At 41.0% G+C, this 16,468-nt stretch overlaps 2 protein-coding genes across 2 annotated transcripts; one reads left to right on the top strand and one right to left on the bottom strand.

Annotated features, from left to right (window-relative positions):
- The first annotated feature begins 864 nt into the window (after positions 1–864).
- mlec (malectin) lies at positions 865–12,786 on the top strand. The gene is made up of 6 exons (XM_050051472.1): positions 865–1,184; positions 1,644–1,864; positions 2,376–2,554; positions 2,859–3,035; positions 6,049–6,106; positions 7,889–12,786. The coding sequence occupies exons 2-6, from the start codon at positions 1,663–1,665 to the stop codon at positions 8,131–8,133; spliced, it is 861 nt and encodes a 286-aa protein (XP_049907429.1). The 5' UTR covers positions 865–1,184; positions 1,644–1,662; the 3' UTR covers positions 8,134–12,786.
- A 1,278-nt stretch (positions 12,787–14,064) lies between these two features.
- Positions 14,065–16,403, bottom strand: si:ch211-170d8.2 (uncharacterized protein LOC571755 homolog). The gene is made up of 3 exons (XM_050051284.1): positions 15,831–16,403; positions 14,769–14,913; positions 14,065–14,635 (listed from the first exon to the last, which is right to left on the bottom strand). Exons 1-3 carry the CDS (start codon positions 16,363–16,365, stop codon positions 14,290–14,292), a joined length of 1,026 nt encoding a protein of 341 aa, XP_049907241.1. The 5' UTR covers positions 16,366–16,403; the 3' UTR covers positions 14,065–14,289.
- Positions 16,404–16,468: the final 65 nt, after the last annotated feature.

Genomic DNA, 16,468 nt, shown 5'->3' with positions numbered 1-16,468 from the left:
AAAAAAAAAAAAAAAAAAACCCTTCATGAAACACCTGTCATCCATAGAGGTATTGCTGTTGCTATAGCAACTAGGCCTATCTTCATTCATTCCTTTCTGGTCAACTGTAGAGCGCTCCGTGTGCGCGCTGCGTTGGACTCTTATGATTGGACAAGACTCGGACCATACCATACCGGAAGGAGGGGGGCGTGAAGATTTCTTAAAGGACACGTGTAATATTTCTATATTTAAAAACATACCTACGGTCAGTCCCTCAAATAAAAGTGTTGGAAATATAATATTGAAGATATTTTACCTTTGGCTGTCAGTGTGGGTAGAGCTGGTAACTTGACTCTGGTTATACCATCTTGTGGGTTTGGAGTGATTGATGATTAACGTGTGCAAAAGAAATCACTTTGTTACAATAGTATAATGTAGTGGAAGTGCAATTAGCATCTGTAACATAGTAAAACGCTCCTCTTTGTAGCACATTGATGGTTTCATTTCAGTTGAGTGAGTTTCTCGTCCTGGATTAAGCCCTGTATGCACTTCCTTTAATGTATAATTGAACTAGACCCACAGTGTAAATGGCAAACTTCCTGGTTATAGATTATTAACGTCTTAGTAGGGGGTGTGTGAACAAATTGAGAATGCAGCCTGAGAGGAAAAACTCAGGGCTTTAAATTCACAAAATCCCCCTTGACGTGGAAAAAGACACGGCTTCAGTCTTCTGTCAATCACGGTTACAATATGGGCACACACTTTTACACCCCTCAAGAGTTATGACCTATGATATTCTTGATGAATGCATTCACAGCCGTCATTTGTACATCGTTACAACAAAGTGGGATGTGATTGGGCTGTGATGTGAAATGGTGTTCACTGGTTGAGGAAATCTGAACAGGAGGATGTGATTCGACAGAGTATCCGTCATTCATAAATCATGGGAAATCTAAGGTTAGGTGGAAGCGCTGCCCCGCCTCCTGCAAACTGGCAGCAGCCGCTGTAGCTAGCAGAGCAAATGTTAGTTTGGATGCACACATTGAATGAAAGTCAGTGAAGCAGGCTGATGCCATCAGCAACTGAGAATATCTGCCCACCGTAAAGTTATCCTACAGTGTGTATGCACCTGGTGACACCGTATTAGCAGAGATAATCTTACACATTGGCAAAAGACAAGTTCAAGACATTTGTGGAAGGGGAAGGTAAGAGACATTTGCATTAGCCGGGTTCTTATAGACCAAGTATTTCTGGTTAGACAGGTAGGTTAGCTAACGTTAGCTAGCCTAACCGACCAACGTTACTCGCTGCTAATTTCTCGTTATCTTCTTGGTTTGTTTGATTAATACTGAGGTAGTGTATCGTGGCTTTGTTAACTTAAAGCTAGGATACTTGTTCATAATTGTATTGTTGTTTTATGGGTCTCTGTTTGATCTTGTGCTAATGCTACGACACCGGTATTTGGTACTGTTAACTTTAGCATGCTGGCTAACTCAGATATCATGTTGCATGTCATCAAGACAAGCTGGCTAGCTCCTTGCGCTAGCTAACCTTATGTGGTTAGTGTTACATGTGGAAGGGTTACTTCCGTACAGCAACTGAAAGTGTGCTTCAAGCGAGCAGATACCGACCCTGTCTGTCTGTCTGTGTGTCTGTGTGTGTAGGACCGGGCTGTGTGTGGCAATGCAGCGGGTCACGGCGCAGCTCATCGCCGGGCTGGTTGCAGCGGTGCTGTCGCTTCTGGCAGAGCAGTGTTGGGCGGACGGCGGGGGCCTCAGCTTAGCGGAACGGGTTATCTGGGCTGTAAATGCCGGGGGTGAATCGCATGTGGACGTGCACGGGATACACTTCAAAAAGGACCCATTGGAAGGGAAACTTGGCAAAGGTGAGTCGATATTAACAGCAGTTATCTGCTTACATGAGTCTGCGTGTGTTGCTGCGCTTCACCTGTGAGGTGTTGCTGAGAATGACATTGTGAGGGTGAAATCTGTTCCTCAGAGTAAGGGAAATGTCTAGCATAGACCTCTGCATGAGCTGTCTTCCGCAAGTAGCCACAAACTAATGAGGAGTCAGCACTGAGGACTACAGCTCCGCCCCTCTCAGCATGGAGAGGAAGCAGGTGATGATATGATCGAATTGACTGTGGAGAGTCATTCTTGGCCCCCGTTATGAGACAAAGCTACTGTAATTGCAAGTTGGAATGAACACAGTGTGGTAACTTGCCATTTGAGACAGAAGGCCACTGTATTTTATTGAGTGCAGGAAAAGGTCAGGGCTTGCGCAGTGTGGTGCTTTGCTTGACTTAAAACATGATCGGTTTTCCAGTAATGCAGCTATTAATGTGCTCTTGTGAGCAAAGTGCACACTGAACCTGATGCTATTCTCCTTTTTTGTAGCATCTGATTATGGGGTGCGTCTGCCAATACTGCGCTCCAGTCCAGAGGACCAGATTCTGTATCAGACAGAGCGCTACAATGAGGACACTTTTGGATATGATATCCCCATTCGTGAGGAAGGAGACTATATACTAGTTATGAAGTATGCAGAAGTTTACTTCGCCCAGTCACAGCAAAAGGTATGGCAATCAATGAATCAGAGATATTATAGTGTAGTGTGTACAGTATATTTGAGAAAGTTATCCCTAAAATCTGCATGTTTTGAAAATGTGTACTCAAATTAAACTTTCCATGTGCCAATGTACTTTACTTTCTCCAGTTCACATGCAGTATAAAAGACATGTCATTTCACTTAATTTCTCTATTGGCAGTATGAATGTTGGGCTGTGTGTGTGTGTGTGTGTGTGTGTGTGTGTGTGTGTGTGTGTGTGTGTGTGTGTGTTAGCTGTTTATCATTAATGATTTGAGAATACTTTTCTCCAGGTGTTTGATGTCCGTCTAAACGGCCATACGGTGGTGAAGGACCTGGATATCTTTGAGCGAGTGGGTCACAGCACTGCTCACGATGAGATAGTGCCCTTCTCTATTAGACGTGGCAAGCTGAGCGTGCAAGGAGAGGTGTCCACTTTCAACGGCAAGCTCACTGTGGAGTTTGTAAAGGTGAGTCCTTTTTATTTGGATTGGCAGAGAAATGTCTCGATGCCATTGTCTGTCAAAAGGGAGTGCCAGTTTGCTCTTTTCATTATTACACTTATAAATGGCATTTTGACAACTTTCTTTGTGATCCGTTGATCCAGTTTAAATAGGTTGGTGAGGTGGAACAGGAGCAAATGATTTGAATGCGTATACTACCTCAATAGCAATTACAGGGCTTTGATATGTGATCACTTAATTAGTTGCTTGTCTGGTTATGCCAGTCTTTTACTACACAGTGAGGTAGCAATTAAAGATACACAGTATTTCAGAAAGCAGTGAAGTCATATAAATTTTATGTAACATACGCAGCATTTTTAATTTTATGGGTGTTTATTTATTTTTTTGTCTTTTTTTTTTTTCAATTGAAGGATAGAACTGAAAACTTTAATTGCAATCCATATTATGTCATATAATAACAGTCACGTTTCAATTTATGAAATAGTGTTTTATTATTTTAAGATGGTATTGGGTAGCTATGTGCGATGGACAGAGGTTGGAAGAATGACGGCTACATGCGTAATTCTACTGTTGAAATGACTTAACAAAGGGTAGTGTGGTCGTTAAAACAGCTTCTTTTGTAACATGGAAAAACATATATGACAAGATTTAAAGCCATAGTTGGACATTTTGGGCAGTAGGATTCTTTTCTTTTATGCTTAAAGTTAGATGTTTCTTAAATATGAAATCACCCCCAGCATCTGGTTAGCTTAGCCTAGCATAAAGAGTGGAAATGGGAATAGTTAAATGGGCTCTGTGCTAAGATCACAAAACCTGCCTTGCAATTAATCTGACAACACACAAATTAACACATCATATCTTGTTTGTTTAATCTATAAAAACCCAAGTGTAAAAAATAAGCTTGTCAGTTTTCCACTTTGGTGTTTGCACGTTGAGCAAGTGACACACAGTGACATTAATTACTTGCCAACAGGAGTATTCCCCAATATGTTGAACTGTTGCTTTAATTAAGATGGCATTCATTTCAGAGGTGAGCCATGTGGGAAATCACCATCAGAGCTTGCACAGAAAAGTGATTCTTATTCAACTGCAAGACCGACATGTAAAATCAGCTGCACATTTGCATAATGAACTCCATGTCCGAAATGGCTGTTGACAGCCAGTCGGAGTGTGTGTGGGCCATGCAAATGACTGACAACAGTCTCACATTTGGTTGTGCTTTATCGTATTTGTTTACTCATCATGTGCTGCAGCAATTAACTTTGTTCTCACCAGACAACTACTGTCTGTGAGTGCAATTTCATATTTTCCGCTAATTGCCTCTTCCTCAGGTTAGTGGTCGCTTGCCTTTTTTCTGTTTCACGTTGACATGATAGCCATTTGCTGGGATTTAGGAAAGGACATTACAATATCCCAAAAATCTGCTGTTTAGGTTGGATGGTCTTGGAGTCTGTTGCCTGGCTCTAAATAAGCTGTGAAGGCCATGAACCCATCAGCCTAAACAAATAAAAACGGCCTCTTATCTGTTGCTATCTTTGTAATGAGGTTAGTCATTCTGTCACTCTTTTCCTTGTCACATTTTACTCTCTGGTGATACATCTAGTTTCTCCTGCGATGGGCCTGCAGCAATAATGGTGCTGGTAATTTGGTTCACATTATCAAACATCAGCGCTCTACTTTGTTAGACATTGTGGCAAACCTGATGTGCGTTACCTTTCCCTTTTTGTCCTCCTTGCAGTCAATACAGCACAATGTGATACTGTACCTTCTGTTACTATTGACATTACTTTTCATTGACTGGCAATACAGTCGGAGTGCAGTGAGGAGAGGCATTTTAACAGAGGTGTCATTTACACTGGATGCTGGGGACATGTCCCCCAGCACTTTTTGAAAGGACGATTTTGCTCCCATCACTCTGGTGAGTGTTGACTGAGCAGAGATAACATGAAATGAGCAAAGTTGATCTATGGGTGAATAAATATTTGAAAGCAATACAGAATGCCTGAGAGCCTTACTGGATTATATTCCATTATGTTTTTATATTTATATACAAGATTTCCTGGTTGAGGACCCCCAGACCTCCCACTTCAAATGAAACCTACACCCTTGGTAGTAGCCCTCGCTATGCAGGGATTTTCCCTACACAGTGTAAATAGCTATTTGACCTCATACAGATCGCCCCCATTACATTGCCTACAATTACATACATTGAAGACTGTTTTAAAAAATGTTTTTTGCATCTGAGCCCTTATGTCACCTTGCATTTTGAGAAAGGTAAAATGCCAAAAATTACTAGAACAGGAATACTTAATAAATGCTCAAAACTAAAATTCTTAACTTAGTGTAGTCATTCTCACAGAATGACTTTCCAATCACAAAATTCAGTTATCTTGTCAATGTTTGTTTGACACATACTTGTTTACTCAGCCCATATTTGCACCACTACAGCGCTTCCAATAGAGAAAGACATCACAGTCAGAGAGATAACCTTTGATTTTGTTTCTAAGTTTGGGAACTTGCTGCAGGCCATAAGAATAATATGTCTATATGATTAGTATTTCCTCTCAGCTCTGAGTTCTGACCAATAAAAGATTTTGCCAGTGGGTTTGAAGAACATCTGGCTGCAGGCTAAATTTGTGGGGTGGCATACTTCAAAAAAAGTTTTCCTGCAGTGACCTCATTCATCTTTTCATTTTTTTGCAGATCACTGGATCGCTCTGCATTTTCTCTCTTTAAAAAGATACATCTGGGACACACTGTCTGCTCTTTCTGCAAACGTTAAAACTATTCAGACACTGAAATGACAAAATTTCTCTAGCACAGGTGCTTCTGTTGTGCACTCACTGTCCACTTTTTCAGCAGAAATCCACCTGCACCAAATGTTGATTGTGTCTTTACAGTGGGATAAATTTAGAAGACTAAACAAAAGAAGAAAGGCATTTTTAAAGATTGTATTCATCACTCCTGTATGCTATTAAATTACTTTTCTTTTGCTTACATTTGTCTCTCTCTGTTTCAGGGTTATTATGACAACCCCAAGGTCTGCGCTCTCTATGTAATGAAGGGAACATTAGAAGGTGAGCCCTGAGACAGCAAACATACCCTTGAGCATTTTGCAAAAAAGATAGTATATCTGTGTTTCATGTGGTGCATTCAGAGAGGGTAAACAAAGTCTGTTTTACTTAAATTTGCTGACATTATTTGCCAGATATAATGCACACAGTCATTTGTAACTCTGCTCTACACATCACAGAAACACTACACAGCACTACTAACAGTGATGTACAGTGTTGACCTTACTAAACCGCAGCGTCGGTGATAGCCGTGGCCAAAGGCATTTTGTTTTCCGGTTGTCTGTCTGTTGTATTTACATGTACATAGCATCCCAAGAATGCCTTGAGGGAATTTCTTCACAAATGTCCACGTGGACTTCAAGATGAACTGATTAGATTTTTGTAGTCAAAGGTCAAGGGCACTGTGATCTCAATCTCATTCTTGTAAACGCGATATCTCAAGAACGCCTGGAGTGAATTTTTTCAAATTTGGCACAAACGTCCACTTTGAGTCAAGGATGAACTGATTGGATGATTTGGTAGTCAAAGGTGAAAGGTCGAGGGCTCTGACACCTCGTCTGTAGCATTCTCATGAATGCTATATCTTAAGAACACCTTGAGGGAATTTCTTAAAATTTGGCACAAACGTCAACTTGGACTCAACGATGAACTGATTAGAATGTGGTGGTTGAAGGTCAAGGTCAGCGTGACCTTGCGTCCGTCTCATTCTCATGAACGTGATATCAAAAGAACACCATGAGGGAATTCCTTCAAATTTGACGCAAACGTCCCCTGGGACTCAACAATGAACTGTTTAGAATTTGTCGGTTGGAGGTCAAAGGTCAAGGTCACTGTGACCCTGCAAAACATGTTTTTGGCCATAACTCAAGAATTCATACTCTAATTATGGCAAAAATTCATACAAATGTCAAATAAAATTATGTCATTTTATATCCAAGAGGTCAAAGGTCAACTTCACTGTGACATCATAATGTTCTGCAATAACAGTTTTCTGGCCATTATCCAACATCATAACTCAGGAGAGACATTTGGTCAGATAATGAATTGGTGACACTCATCTTAGGTGCCCACTTTGAAACTGTGCTGATTGTATAAATCTTCTGTACTGTCAGGGGAAAGATGTGTGTGAAGTATCCATGTTTTCACAGACATGGGTGCAAATTATAACCACAACTTCACGGATTTGTGGAGTAATACAACCGCAAGGCTTTAATTCGAGTTCCTTTAAATGTGGGTTGAATAAACAGAACTGATTCTGCCACACGTTGTCACACTACATCCATCATCATCTCTTCATCTTGCTCTTTCTGCAAATGTCTCCATGCTGTGTAGTGAGATGAGCATCCTGCACCCAACTTGCTGTCAAAAGTGTCATTTGTAATTGCCAACGCAGCTTCCATAGTCCTTGACCTGAAAAGAGGCAGGAAAGAGGCGCAGAGCAAATAAAAAATAGATACGACCCCAAATCACTGAGATGTGGATTTGCATGGGACTAATATTATCACATAATCTCTGTTTTTGGTGAAATGTGGTAGGTAATCTGTGGTAGAATTTGTACATGACAAATTACAGACATGGCAGCGTCGCATTGGAATTTAGATCAACCTCTGCAATTACCACAAATTGCCAGAGATTGCCAGGTTACACTAATCTTGTGTGAGTAGGTCTGTAGTTGTAGCAGTGTTATAATCAAGTGCTCCGACACATCCATTTGAGCACCAATTTCTTTACATGCCATGTGGACTAACTTTGCCAATCTTCACTTGTGCTTTTTTTACGACACAGATGTTCCAAAACTTCAGCCTCACCCCGGCTTGGAGAAGCCTGAGGAAGAGGAGGAAGAAGAAGAGGATAGCGAAGGAGGCGAGGAAGGTGGGAAGAAAAAGGTTCCAGCAGGTTCCAAGAACAGGGTCCAGTCAGGCCCCCGAACACCAAACCCGTACGCAGCCGACAACAGCAGCCTAATGTTTCCCATCCTCGTGGCATTCGGGGTGTTCATCCCCACACTGTTCTGCCTCTGTCGGCTGTGAGCTGCAACTAGCGGTTGAGGGGACGTCAAACAGACAAGGCGGACGTGAGACTATGAAGAGGGAGAAGGTGGGTGGGGGTGGGGGGGTTGGGGGGGTTAAGATGACAACAGCAGCACAGGTAAAGGCATACACACAGGAGAGAGCTTGAAAATCTTGACGACGGAGGACAAAAAAGAGACAATAACTTTTCGGAAAGCCACTTCGCGATGATGCAAAAGCTGCTGTCCATTTCTACCGCTGAGGAAAGAAAAGGAGATGTAGGAAGTGTATGCTGTGCGCTTCTTTGTGAATGTGTTTCGCATCCACCTCTGCTGACCCTTTTGAACAATGTTAGTCATTTCCACTCAGAGACTGTGCAGGATTTTCAGGTGCCAGTCTTCACGGTTTGAAACCACATTTCAGCAGCTAAGGGATGCTCAGGAGTGATTGGTCTGTGCCCGTTTTATAAACTAAAAGCATCGTTTTGTACTGGGTGTAGCAAGGAAGCACACTCTGTTTAACACTCCTGCTTAGCATCTGGTTAGACCTTCAAATTGGAAATGGTGCTGCGTAGAAATTGGTTTAATAGAATATGTTAGTGGAAATACAGTTGCCATTTGAGAGGCTCCCATTTTTTTCAACTCGTCGCATTTTTGTGTCTTCCCACTCAGATCTAGTTAGTCCCTCTTTTGACGTGCCATCATCTACTCTAAGTTGTTGACAAAGGAAAGTAATTGGTGTTCAACCAGCTCTGAGGCTGGTGGGATTATTTGCTGCCTTCTGTCTGAGTCAGCTTGCCTTTACGTCAGTATAGGTTGGTTTTCACAGGTCTTGGTGATGTGTGGTGAAGCATGATAGACTTATTTGGCATTGTTCCACCGAGTACTGATTCATGGCCATTAAACGTGTCCTCAGCAGTGATTACAAAGTCCTTTTTGGGGATTTCTTTTTTGTTTTTTTTTGTTTGTTTTTTTTCAAGGATGGATCCATTTTAAAATTCAAAGATTACAAAGTGAGGATGTGGAACGGTCTCTTTCAGTGAGAGACACCACAGTTTAATTTAGTGACAGTCAAAGTTTATGCTGTGAAATGCTTAAGTTCAAGTGAGTAAGGATCTTTTACATCACTGTATTTTCTGTGATCTTTTGCCTTTTCTATTCACTCATTGCATGTCTGCCTTTTTGTTTCACCAAAGAATGTTTTTTTTTTTTTTTCATTTAGTTAGAGAAGGAAAACTTGGTGGCCTGTTTTTGTTTAAACAAAAAGCTTGCAAAACACAACCGGCCTCTGTGACATGTGGTTGGAATTGGGTATATTTGGACATACATTACCTATGGGAGCTAATGAGAGATGCAGTCATTTGAATTCTAACAGCACTGAATAGTTAGTATTAAGATTTAAACACCACTGAATTCACAGAATTGAAATGTTTTACTTTGAAAGCCACATATCTGAATTTATTTCTGAAATTAAATTTCAAATAGAAAAATCAGTCAAATTAATTTGGTCAAATTCTGATTTTAAAAAAAAAAAAAATTTCAAATAGCTTTTTGAAAAATTCAAGTTACTTTTTTTTTCTTTTCAAAATTTAAAATTGTTTGACCTTAATTTTTCTAATAGCAAGTTCAAGTCAAAGAGTTTCAAATACCTGAAAATGTTCAACTTGAATTTTTTCAACTGGATTCGACAGATTGAATTTGACAGATTTTTCCATTGGAAAATTTTCAGCTTGAACTTTTAGATCTCAATTTCACCAAATGAACCTGAATCTTTTTCAAGAAATTCTGAAACTTGAATTTCTGGATCTGAATTTGTGAACATTGGGAAAAAAAATCTAATTCAGCTTTTGAGTTGCAAATCAAGAAATTTCACATTTTGTTTTTAAAGATGTTAATTCAGAGCAAATAAATTCAGATACATGGATTTAAAATATTGCTAAGATCTGCTATGAATAAAGTGGTGTTTAATCTTCAATATTAAGTATTCAAGAACTTCTGTCTCTGCCTTGCTTCCATAACTTCCCATCATTAATCAAAATAGAGTTGATTTAGAAGAACTGAGTGTTTGCCACTTCTTACATCAGGAGCTAGCTGGGAGGACGATTGTAACTGTTTTTTGTTTAGTTTTGATTTTGTCTTGAATTTGTGTTTTTGGTTTAAAACAGAATGCTGTGTTGACTCTGATGGGCCATGAACGTCAGTTCTCCATGTTATTAGAAACTGAGAGAACAGGCTGCTGCTCAATGTTAAAATAATAAGTAGTGAGAATCTGTGCCAGTCAATGCACCTGTTTCAGACTTCCCCAGAGTTCATCCATCTACAGTCAGAGACAAGAAAGCACAACATCAGTGTGAGTAAAATATGAAATGTTTACTTGACGCTACAAATCAACGGTTATTGCCACACTCTTCACTTGGCCTTTTCAAATCTGTTGTCTTAAACCGTTTTGACGTGGACTGTACCATTTTGTTAATTCAGTGTGAACTATCAGTGCAATTAAGCTACTTTTTCTAGTCCTTGTATTGATTGAGCAGACTGGGGATAAGTCTTTATCTATCTTACTTTATCTTTGAGCCTTTTTCCCTACATGGCCACGTTATCAGAGTCCACATCGACTGTGTTTTAGTCTCAGCTTTTGGACGATGTTATCCCTTTTTGCTTTCCATGCGGTCTGAAAAGCAGCTTTGTTCTTCATTTTTAGTGGAGTTGTGTTGTGAACCCTCCTATTTATGTATCTAGTTACCTCCCTTAAGTGCTTAGCTCTACTCCAAGGACAATTTTGTAACTTTGCCTGTTTCACTAATGCGTCTTAAATGTCCCCCAACACCCCCCTCCCTGCCAGTATTGCTGTTGCCATATGCAGTACTTGAAAAACGGTTAATAATTCAGGTGTTGTGGATCCTTCCTCACTCCTTGATTCTCCCTCCCATTTTGATTGATGGTGAGCAGGAAGTTTGTGTGCCAGAAAAGTTGTTGACGGTTTTGGGGATTTTGTTCTCTTTCTTTCTTTTGTTTTTCAAGTTGTAAACTCGACTCATATTTAAGACATACAAGCACCTTTTTTTCCTCTGAAAAGATGCAAAAATTTCATTTAATTCAGCACCAAAGTCACCGTGTTCTGTTCTCTTCAAGTCTACACAGTTGCGTGTGTATATAAGGTACAAAATCACACTTTTTATCGTGTGACAACCGTTTTGTTCTCATCACTTTTGTGTTGTAGCTGAGGTGTTAGGGGTTGTTGATTTTCTTGTGAGGAAGACTTTGTGGCCTTTCTTCTGGAGATGAACGGTTGTTGGTACAGAGCTATAAAAAAAAAATTTAATGGGCAGCCAGGTGAACTGACTGTCAGAAAGACAAATAAATGAGATTATGTCTGAAAATGTGGGATCTTCCATTCTATTCTATATAATTTAAATCAGAGTGGGGCTGATCTGGAGATATTTTATAATACGCTTGGATTTGTATGTTTGAATTTTTTTCCTCAGGATCTGTTTTTGTTTTGAGTTTTTAAAACGTGATATTTTATTGGTGTGACATTTTGCACTGCCTCATGTATTTTAAATTCATGTCATTTTTTTGTGTGTTTGTCTTTGTTGCCTTGAATTATTGAATACATTGTGCTTTATCATCACTCACCTTGAGGTTGCTCTTTTGTTGGCTTACATCAAATTAGCCTCCTCTTCTTTTTTTCTTTTCTGTTTTACACACTTTTCAGGGCTAGATTTTCATTCCACACAAGCAGCTCTTGTTAGGAATAAAGAACATCTGTCAGGAGAATTGATATATCTTGAGTTTTTCGTTAACTTCAACTTTTCTAGGAGCAAAGCCAGTCAAAAACAAACGGGAAGGATAGCAGGAGAAGTGTGTCAAATGTATATGTCCAGCACTTGATTCAGCTTATTTAGCTCCTCACCAGCCTTTTTTCTGGCCTGTACAGTAAGTACATCTCACAGTTGAATGAATAAGAGTGGAATGAAGATCTGCTCTCTTTTTTTCCACATGGGAACCAAAGAATTGTCGCCATTCCATCCAAATTTTTAAACACAGTCCTAACGTGAAGCTAAAGGTTCTTGATTTCTTTCATCCTTTTTTCCCCCCTCGCCTGGTAAAGCAGTGAATAAACCAGGGGAGGAAAACATGTCATGTCTTGTCATCAGATTTGTTGTCACCACTAATTAATCCCCTGCCATGACACAAAATATCCTTGAAATCTTCCTGCTAGAAGAGTCTTTTAAATTGCTCTGTAATTAATGTAAATTTGATTGAGATGACCATTTTTCATCTTGTTGCTACTCCTCCTTTGTTTTTCTTCTCATTTTCAAAGTAACTGAACATGTGAGATGAATTTAAACTGAGACAAATTTGAACAGCGAAACATCTGCTAACGTGTCCATCGTCCTGGCAGCAGACCATACACACGCAAATGAGGTCTTACAGCCACCGATCACACGGTGTGAGTGTGCGAGACAGCGAGTGTGAGCTTAAATATGAGTCCTACTGTAAAATTATACATGTGTTGGATTAAGGAATGCTCCTCTGGGGGGTTGTAGGCAGCAGCAGGTGGACTGAGAAATGTATTGGAGACGCCTGTTCTGACTGATGTGGCATATATCTGCAAAATGGGAAATGCTGATAAATGCTGTCTCTTTTTAATAAATGTGCTATTTTATCAGAATGTGGTGCTGCTGTTTTTCCGCTCCTGACACCCCGCAGTTGCCCAGTTGAGGTCTTATGGCGGTAACTTGGTCTTTAAAGGGACAGTTCACCCCAAATCCAAAACACACATTTTTACCTGTAGTGCTATCTATCAATCTAGATTGTTTTGGTGTGAGTTGCAGAGCATTGAAGATATCAGTCTTCTTTCAAATATAATGGAGTGAGGGCACTTCAAATGTTGCTGCAAAGGAGCAACATATTCAAAAATGTAAATGCTTTTCACATATCTTCATCCTGGAAACCCAGAAGATCTAAACAATCAGCAGAGTTTGAAGTTGGACACTCAAAATTAGTGTCACCACTTCAGTATCTGACCAAATGTCTCCCCTTCTGTTCCTGAGTTAGTGTTGAATAATGGCCAGAAGTGTTTTTGCAGGACATTATGATGATAAAGTGAAGTTGTCCTTTGACCATTTGGATATAAAATTTCATCATTTTATCCTATTGGACATTTGTTTAAACTTTTGGCGCAATTAGCATTCTTGAGTTATGGCTAAAAGGCATGGTTTGTGAGGTCACAGAGACCTCTGACCACCAAAATCAGTTCATTGTTGAGTCCAAGTGCCCTTAAGGTGTGCTTGAGATATCGCGTTCATGGGAATGGGACTCATGGACAGACTTTTGTACGTACAGAAAAATATAAATGTAATACCTCATAAGTATGGAGGCTTAAAAACTCAACAGAGATGTCTCTTACCAGAAATTTTGACCTAGTTACGCAAGATAATCCACGGACCTTGTGAGCAGTTTCATGTAGGAGCTATTTTCTCCCTACTGAACTACACCCACCACTTTTTATCAGAGCACACAAGCCCAGTGCCATCTAGTTCCAGTATATTCAAATGAGGGCAGACATCTTCACAGCCAATATTTGTATTTTTGATTTCAGGTCGAGCTGTACCTTTAACAGTATCTTGTGTTGACTTTGAGTTGTCTTGTAACAAGTGCTGTGCCTGTGAATATACAGCATCTGAAGTGTGAAGCATCTTGGAAGTACACGAATGCTGAAATACCACAAAACTCTAGTAGTCACAGCTAAGTTGAGCAGGGTCACAGCACATGTACAGGCCCTTTGTTTGTCCAGGTGTTGTTTCTTCCACCTTTTACCACCAACTGTGAAAACCTCTTAAAATAGAACTGCATATCTGAAAGGTGTCGGGACAGAATATCCAAAAGAGGAACACAGCTGAACAAAGTCCACCAACAGAAACGGCCACACACTTGATGTCACGAGCCACTGTTAGATCAAGCTTTAATAACCAAAGAATTACTCCTTAAAGTCACAGTATATCATATTCACTCTTTACATACATATATATATTTTACAAAAAATATAAATTAATAGATTTGACATTGAAGTGCATCATTTCCGTGTAAGCTTTGAGGTTGTGTGTCTTTTGAGCTAGAAAAGATTAGACAGGTGAGATGTGTCCATGCAGAGCAGTCCAGTCTCAGTTTGCCTTCACCTGTAGTACACAGCCATGAAAGGTGTGTGTAAGAGGTGTACGCTACCAGTTCCACAGGACACCGCTGATCCAGCCTGACTGCAGCCCAGGACCAGGCCCAGCTCCCGAGCAGTCAGTGTGCTGGCAGCCCCATCCCCCCACACATCACCATTAGCGTCCTGCAGGGCCCCAGAAGCAGGCTTTTCCCCTGGTGGGTACCCCCTGGAAGAAGACACCACCCGCTGCATGTTCACCAAGCTGGGACCCCCTCCAGCACCACCTGCCACCTCCTGCAGACTCTGGAAAAGGAACAGCAGATCCACTCTCAGCTCCACTGTGTTGCCCCGTGACCACAAACTGTACCTAAAGGAGGCAAGAGACGACAGGGTTACAACCAGGCCACCAGTTAATTCTTTTGTTTTTGGAGGCTCTCAGGGTGAAATGAGGACTTTCTGTAAAACAGGAAATCATTAAAATAATCCTATCAAGTTTTTACCTTGTAGGATGGTCTCGCTTTGCCATATATAGAAGCACAGGATGGATATCCAGATGTTGTGGGTTTGAGAGTTGGAGGTGAAGCTCGGCTCTTACGATCGTCAACGATAAAATCTCTCTGGTGAGGAGAAACTCCACATCCGTGCCTGTGGAGAAGAAGAAGAGTCTGTCATCACAGTGCAGTTATAAGACTGAGCATTTCCTGTCACAGAGCAGCACATACACACCCGTCACACTCTGGTTTGATAAACTCCAGGGATCAGAGTAGGATCTCCAGCACAGAGGTCATGTTTTCACTCCTAATACCTTGTTAATCTGTCAGCAGGGTATCTCAACACCTCTTGGAGGGAACATTAAGCCAGCTAAGACTCATTTGTATGCAGATAACACCGTCCTCTATACAGCTGCATTAATCAGGCCATTAACGTTCTCCAAAGTGCTTTTCAAGCACATCAGCTTTTAGTTCTATGGCTTATGACATTCCTGCACTGTGTCACTTTATTAGCACCAAATATATATGTTTGCATATGGCTGCATATTTTACTGTGAAATAATGTGCATGTTAACTGAATGGGCTAAAGGGAATTTAAGTCAATTTGATTCTAAATGTACTTTCAATGAGCAAAGCTTCTCTTTTTCTCTATTACAATTTGTATTCCGCACATCTTGCTGTAGATATCTTGAAACTTAATGAGCGTACATGACAGACTAAATGTATGTTAAGACGATGACTTCTTGAAGACTCTTCTCCAAAGTTTGGAGGTTTGCCCTTTCAACCCTCTCTGGATTGTTGTCTACAGGCCTCAAGTCCAGTTGTGAAGACACCAGCTTCTGTGGTTACAATAACTACATGTATATGTGGCAGTGAGTTACATTTAGCAGAATTAAATCACAGGTAAAATAAACTGGATCTTCACTTTTTCTGAGCTCTGGAGCCCATCAGGGGCCCCTCCTTGTAAATCATCATGACCAACGCAACACATCCAACAAAATTCAGTTGTAGTGTAGGGGGAAAAAACTTAATTACACAGTATATGTTTCAGCTGAGACTACTTTGTCTTACCTCCTCTCAGGCGACCTTGAATTCCCTTTACGCTCCTGCAGTTTAGTCCGTCTTGACAGCAGTGGTAAACCCGGCGGACAAAGCTGAAAAGAGATTTCCCTGGGAATACCAGGCCCTGTGAGGCCCCCGGGGAAAAAGGCCGAACACGGAGCTGCAACAGCGTTGCATGATCCTCAGGAGCTTGTCGTGCGTTTTCCAGCCAAGGGACCGCCAGCTCCGCGCACCGCTCCCGGTGCGTCTCCGTAATCCCGCGCCTCCATCGCCTCAAAGCGTCCGTGCGTAAAGTGGACCCGGAGGATACACGTGCAGTCTCCACCGACTTTGACAGAAATCCCAGCGTGTCTACTGCACGACCAAATACTCTGATGTCACTTGTCAACGCCGACAGAAGAAATAAAGCAATCCAAATGCAGTGCGAGGAGGCCATGGTGATATTTCCAACTTCAGGATCTTCACTGATGGATAACGAGCAGCGTCTCTGTTGTGCCAACTCTCTCTCTCTGTCTCCTATATACCCCGCTGACAATAGGGACATCTTACCACTTAGAATTTGAATCCTGAACCTCCTCACAGACCCTGCCCCTCTTTTTGTTGGAGCCCTCAACCATCAATTTGACCCCCCCCCCCCCCCCCCCCCC

This window comes from Epinephelus moara, chromosome 8 (genome assembly GCF_006386435.1).
Source record: "Epinephelus moara isolate mb chromosome 8, YSFRI_EMoa_1.0, whole genome shotgun sequence".
In the NCBI taxonomy this organism is placed as follows: Eukaryota; Metazoa; Chordata; class Actinopteri; order Perciformes; family Serranidae; genus Epinephelus; species Epinephelus moara.
The sequence above is the reverse complement of the archived record's forward strand: the minus strand, read 5'-3'. Positions and strand labels throughout refer to the sequence as shown.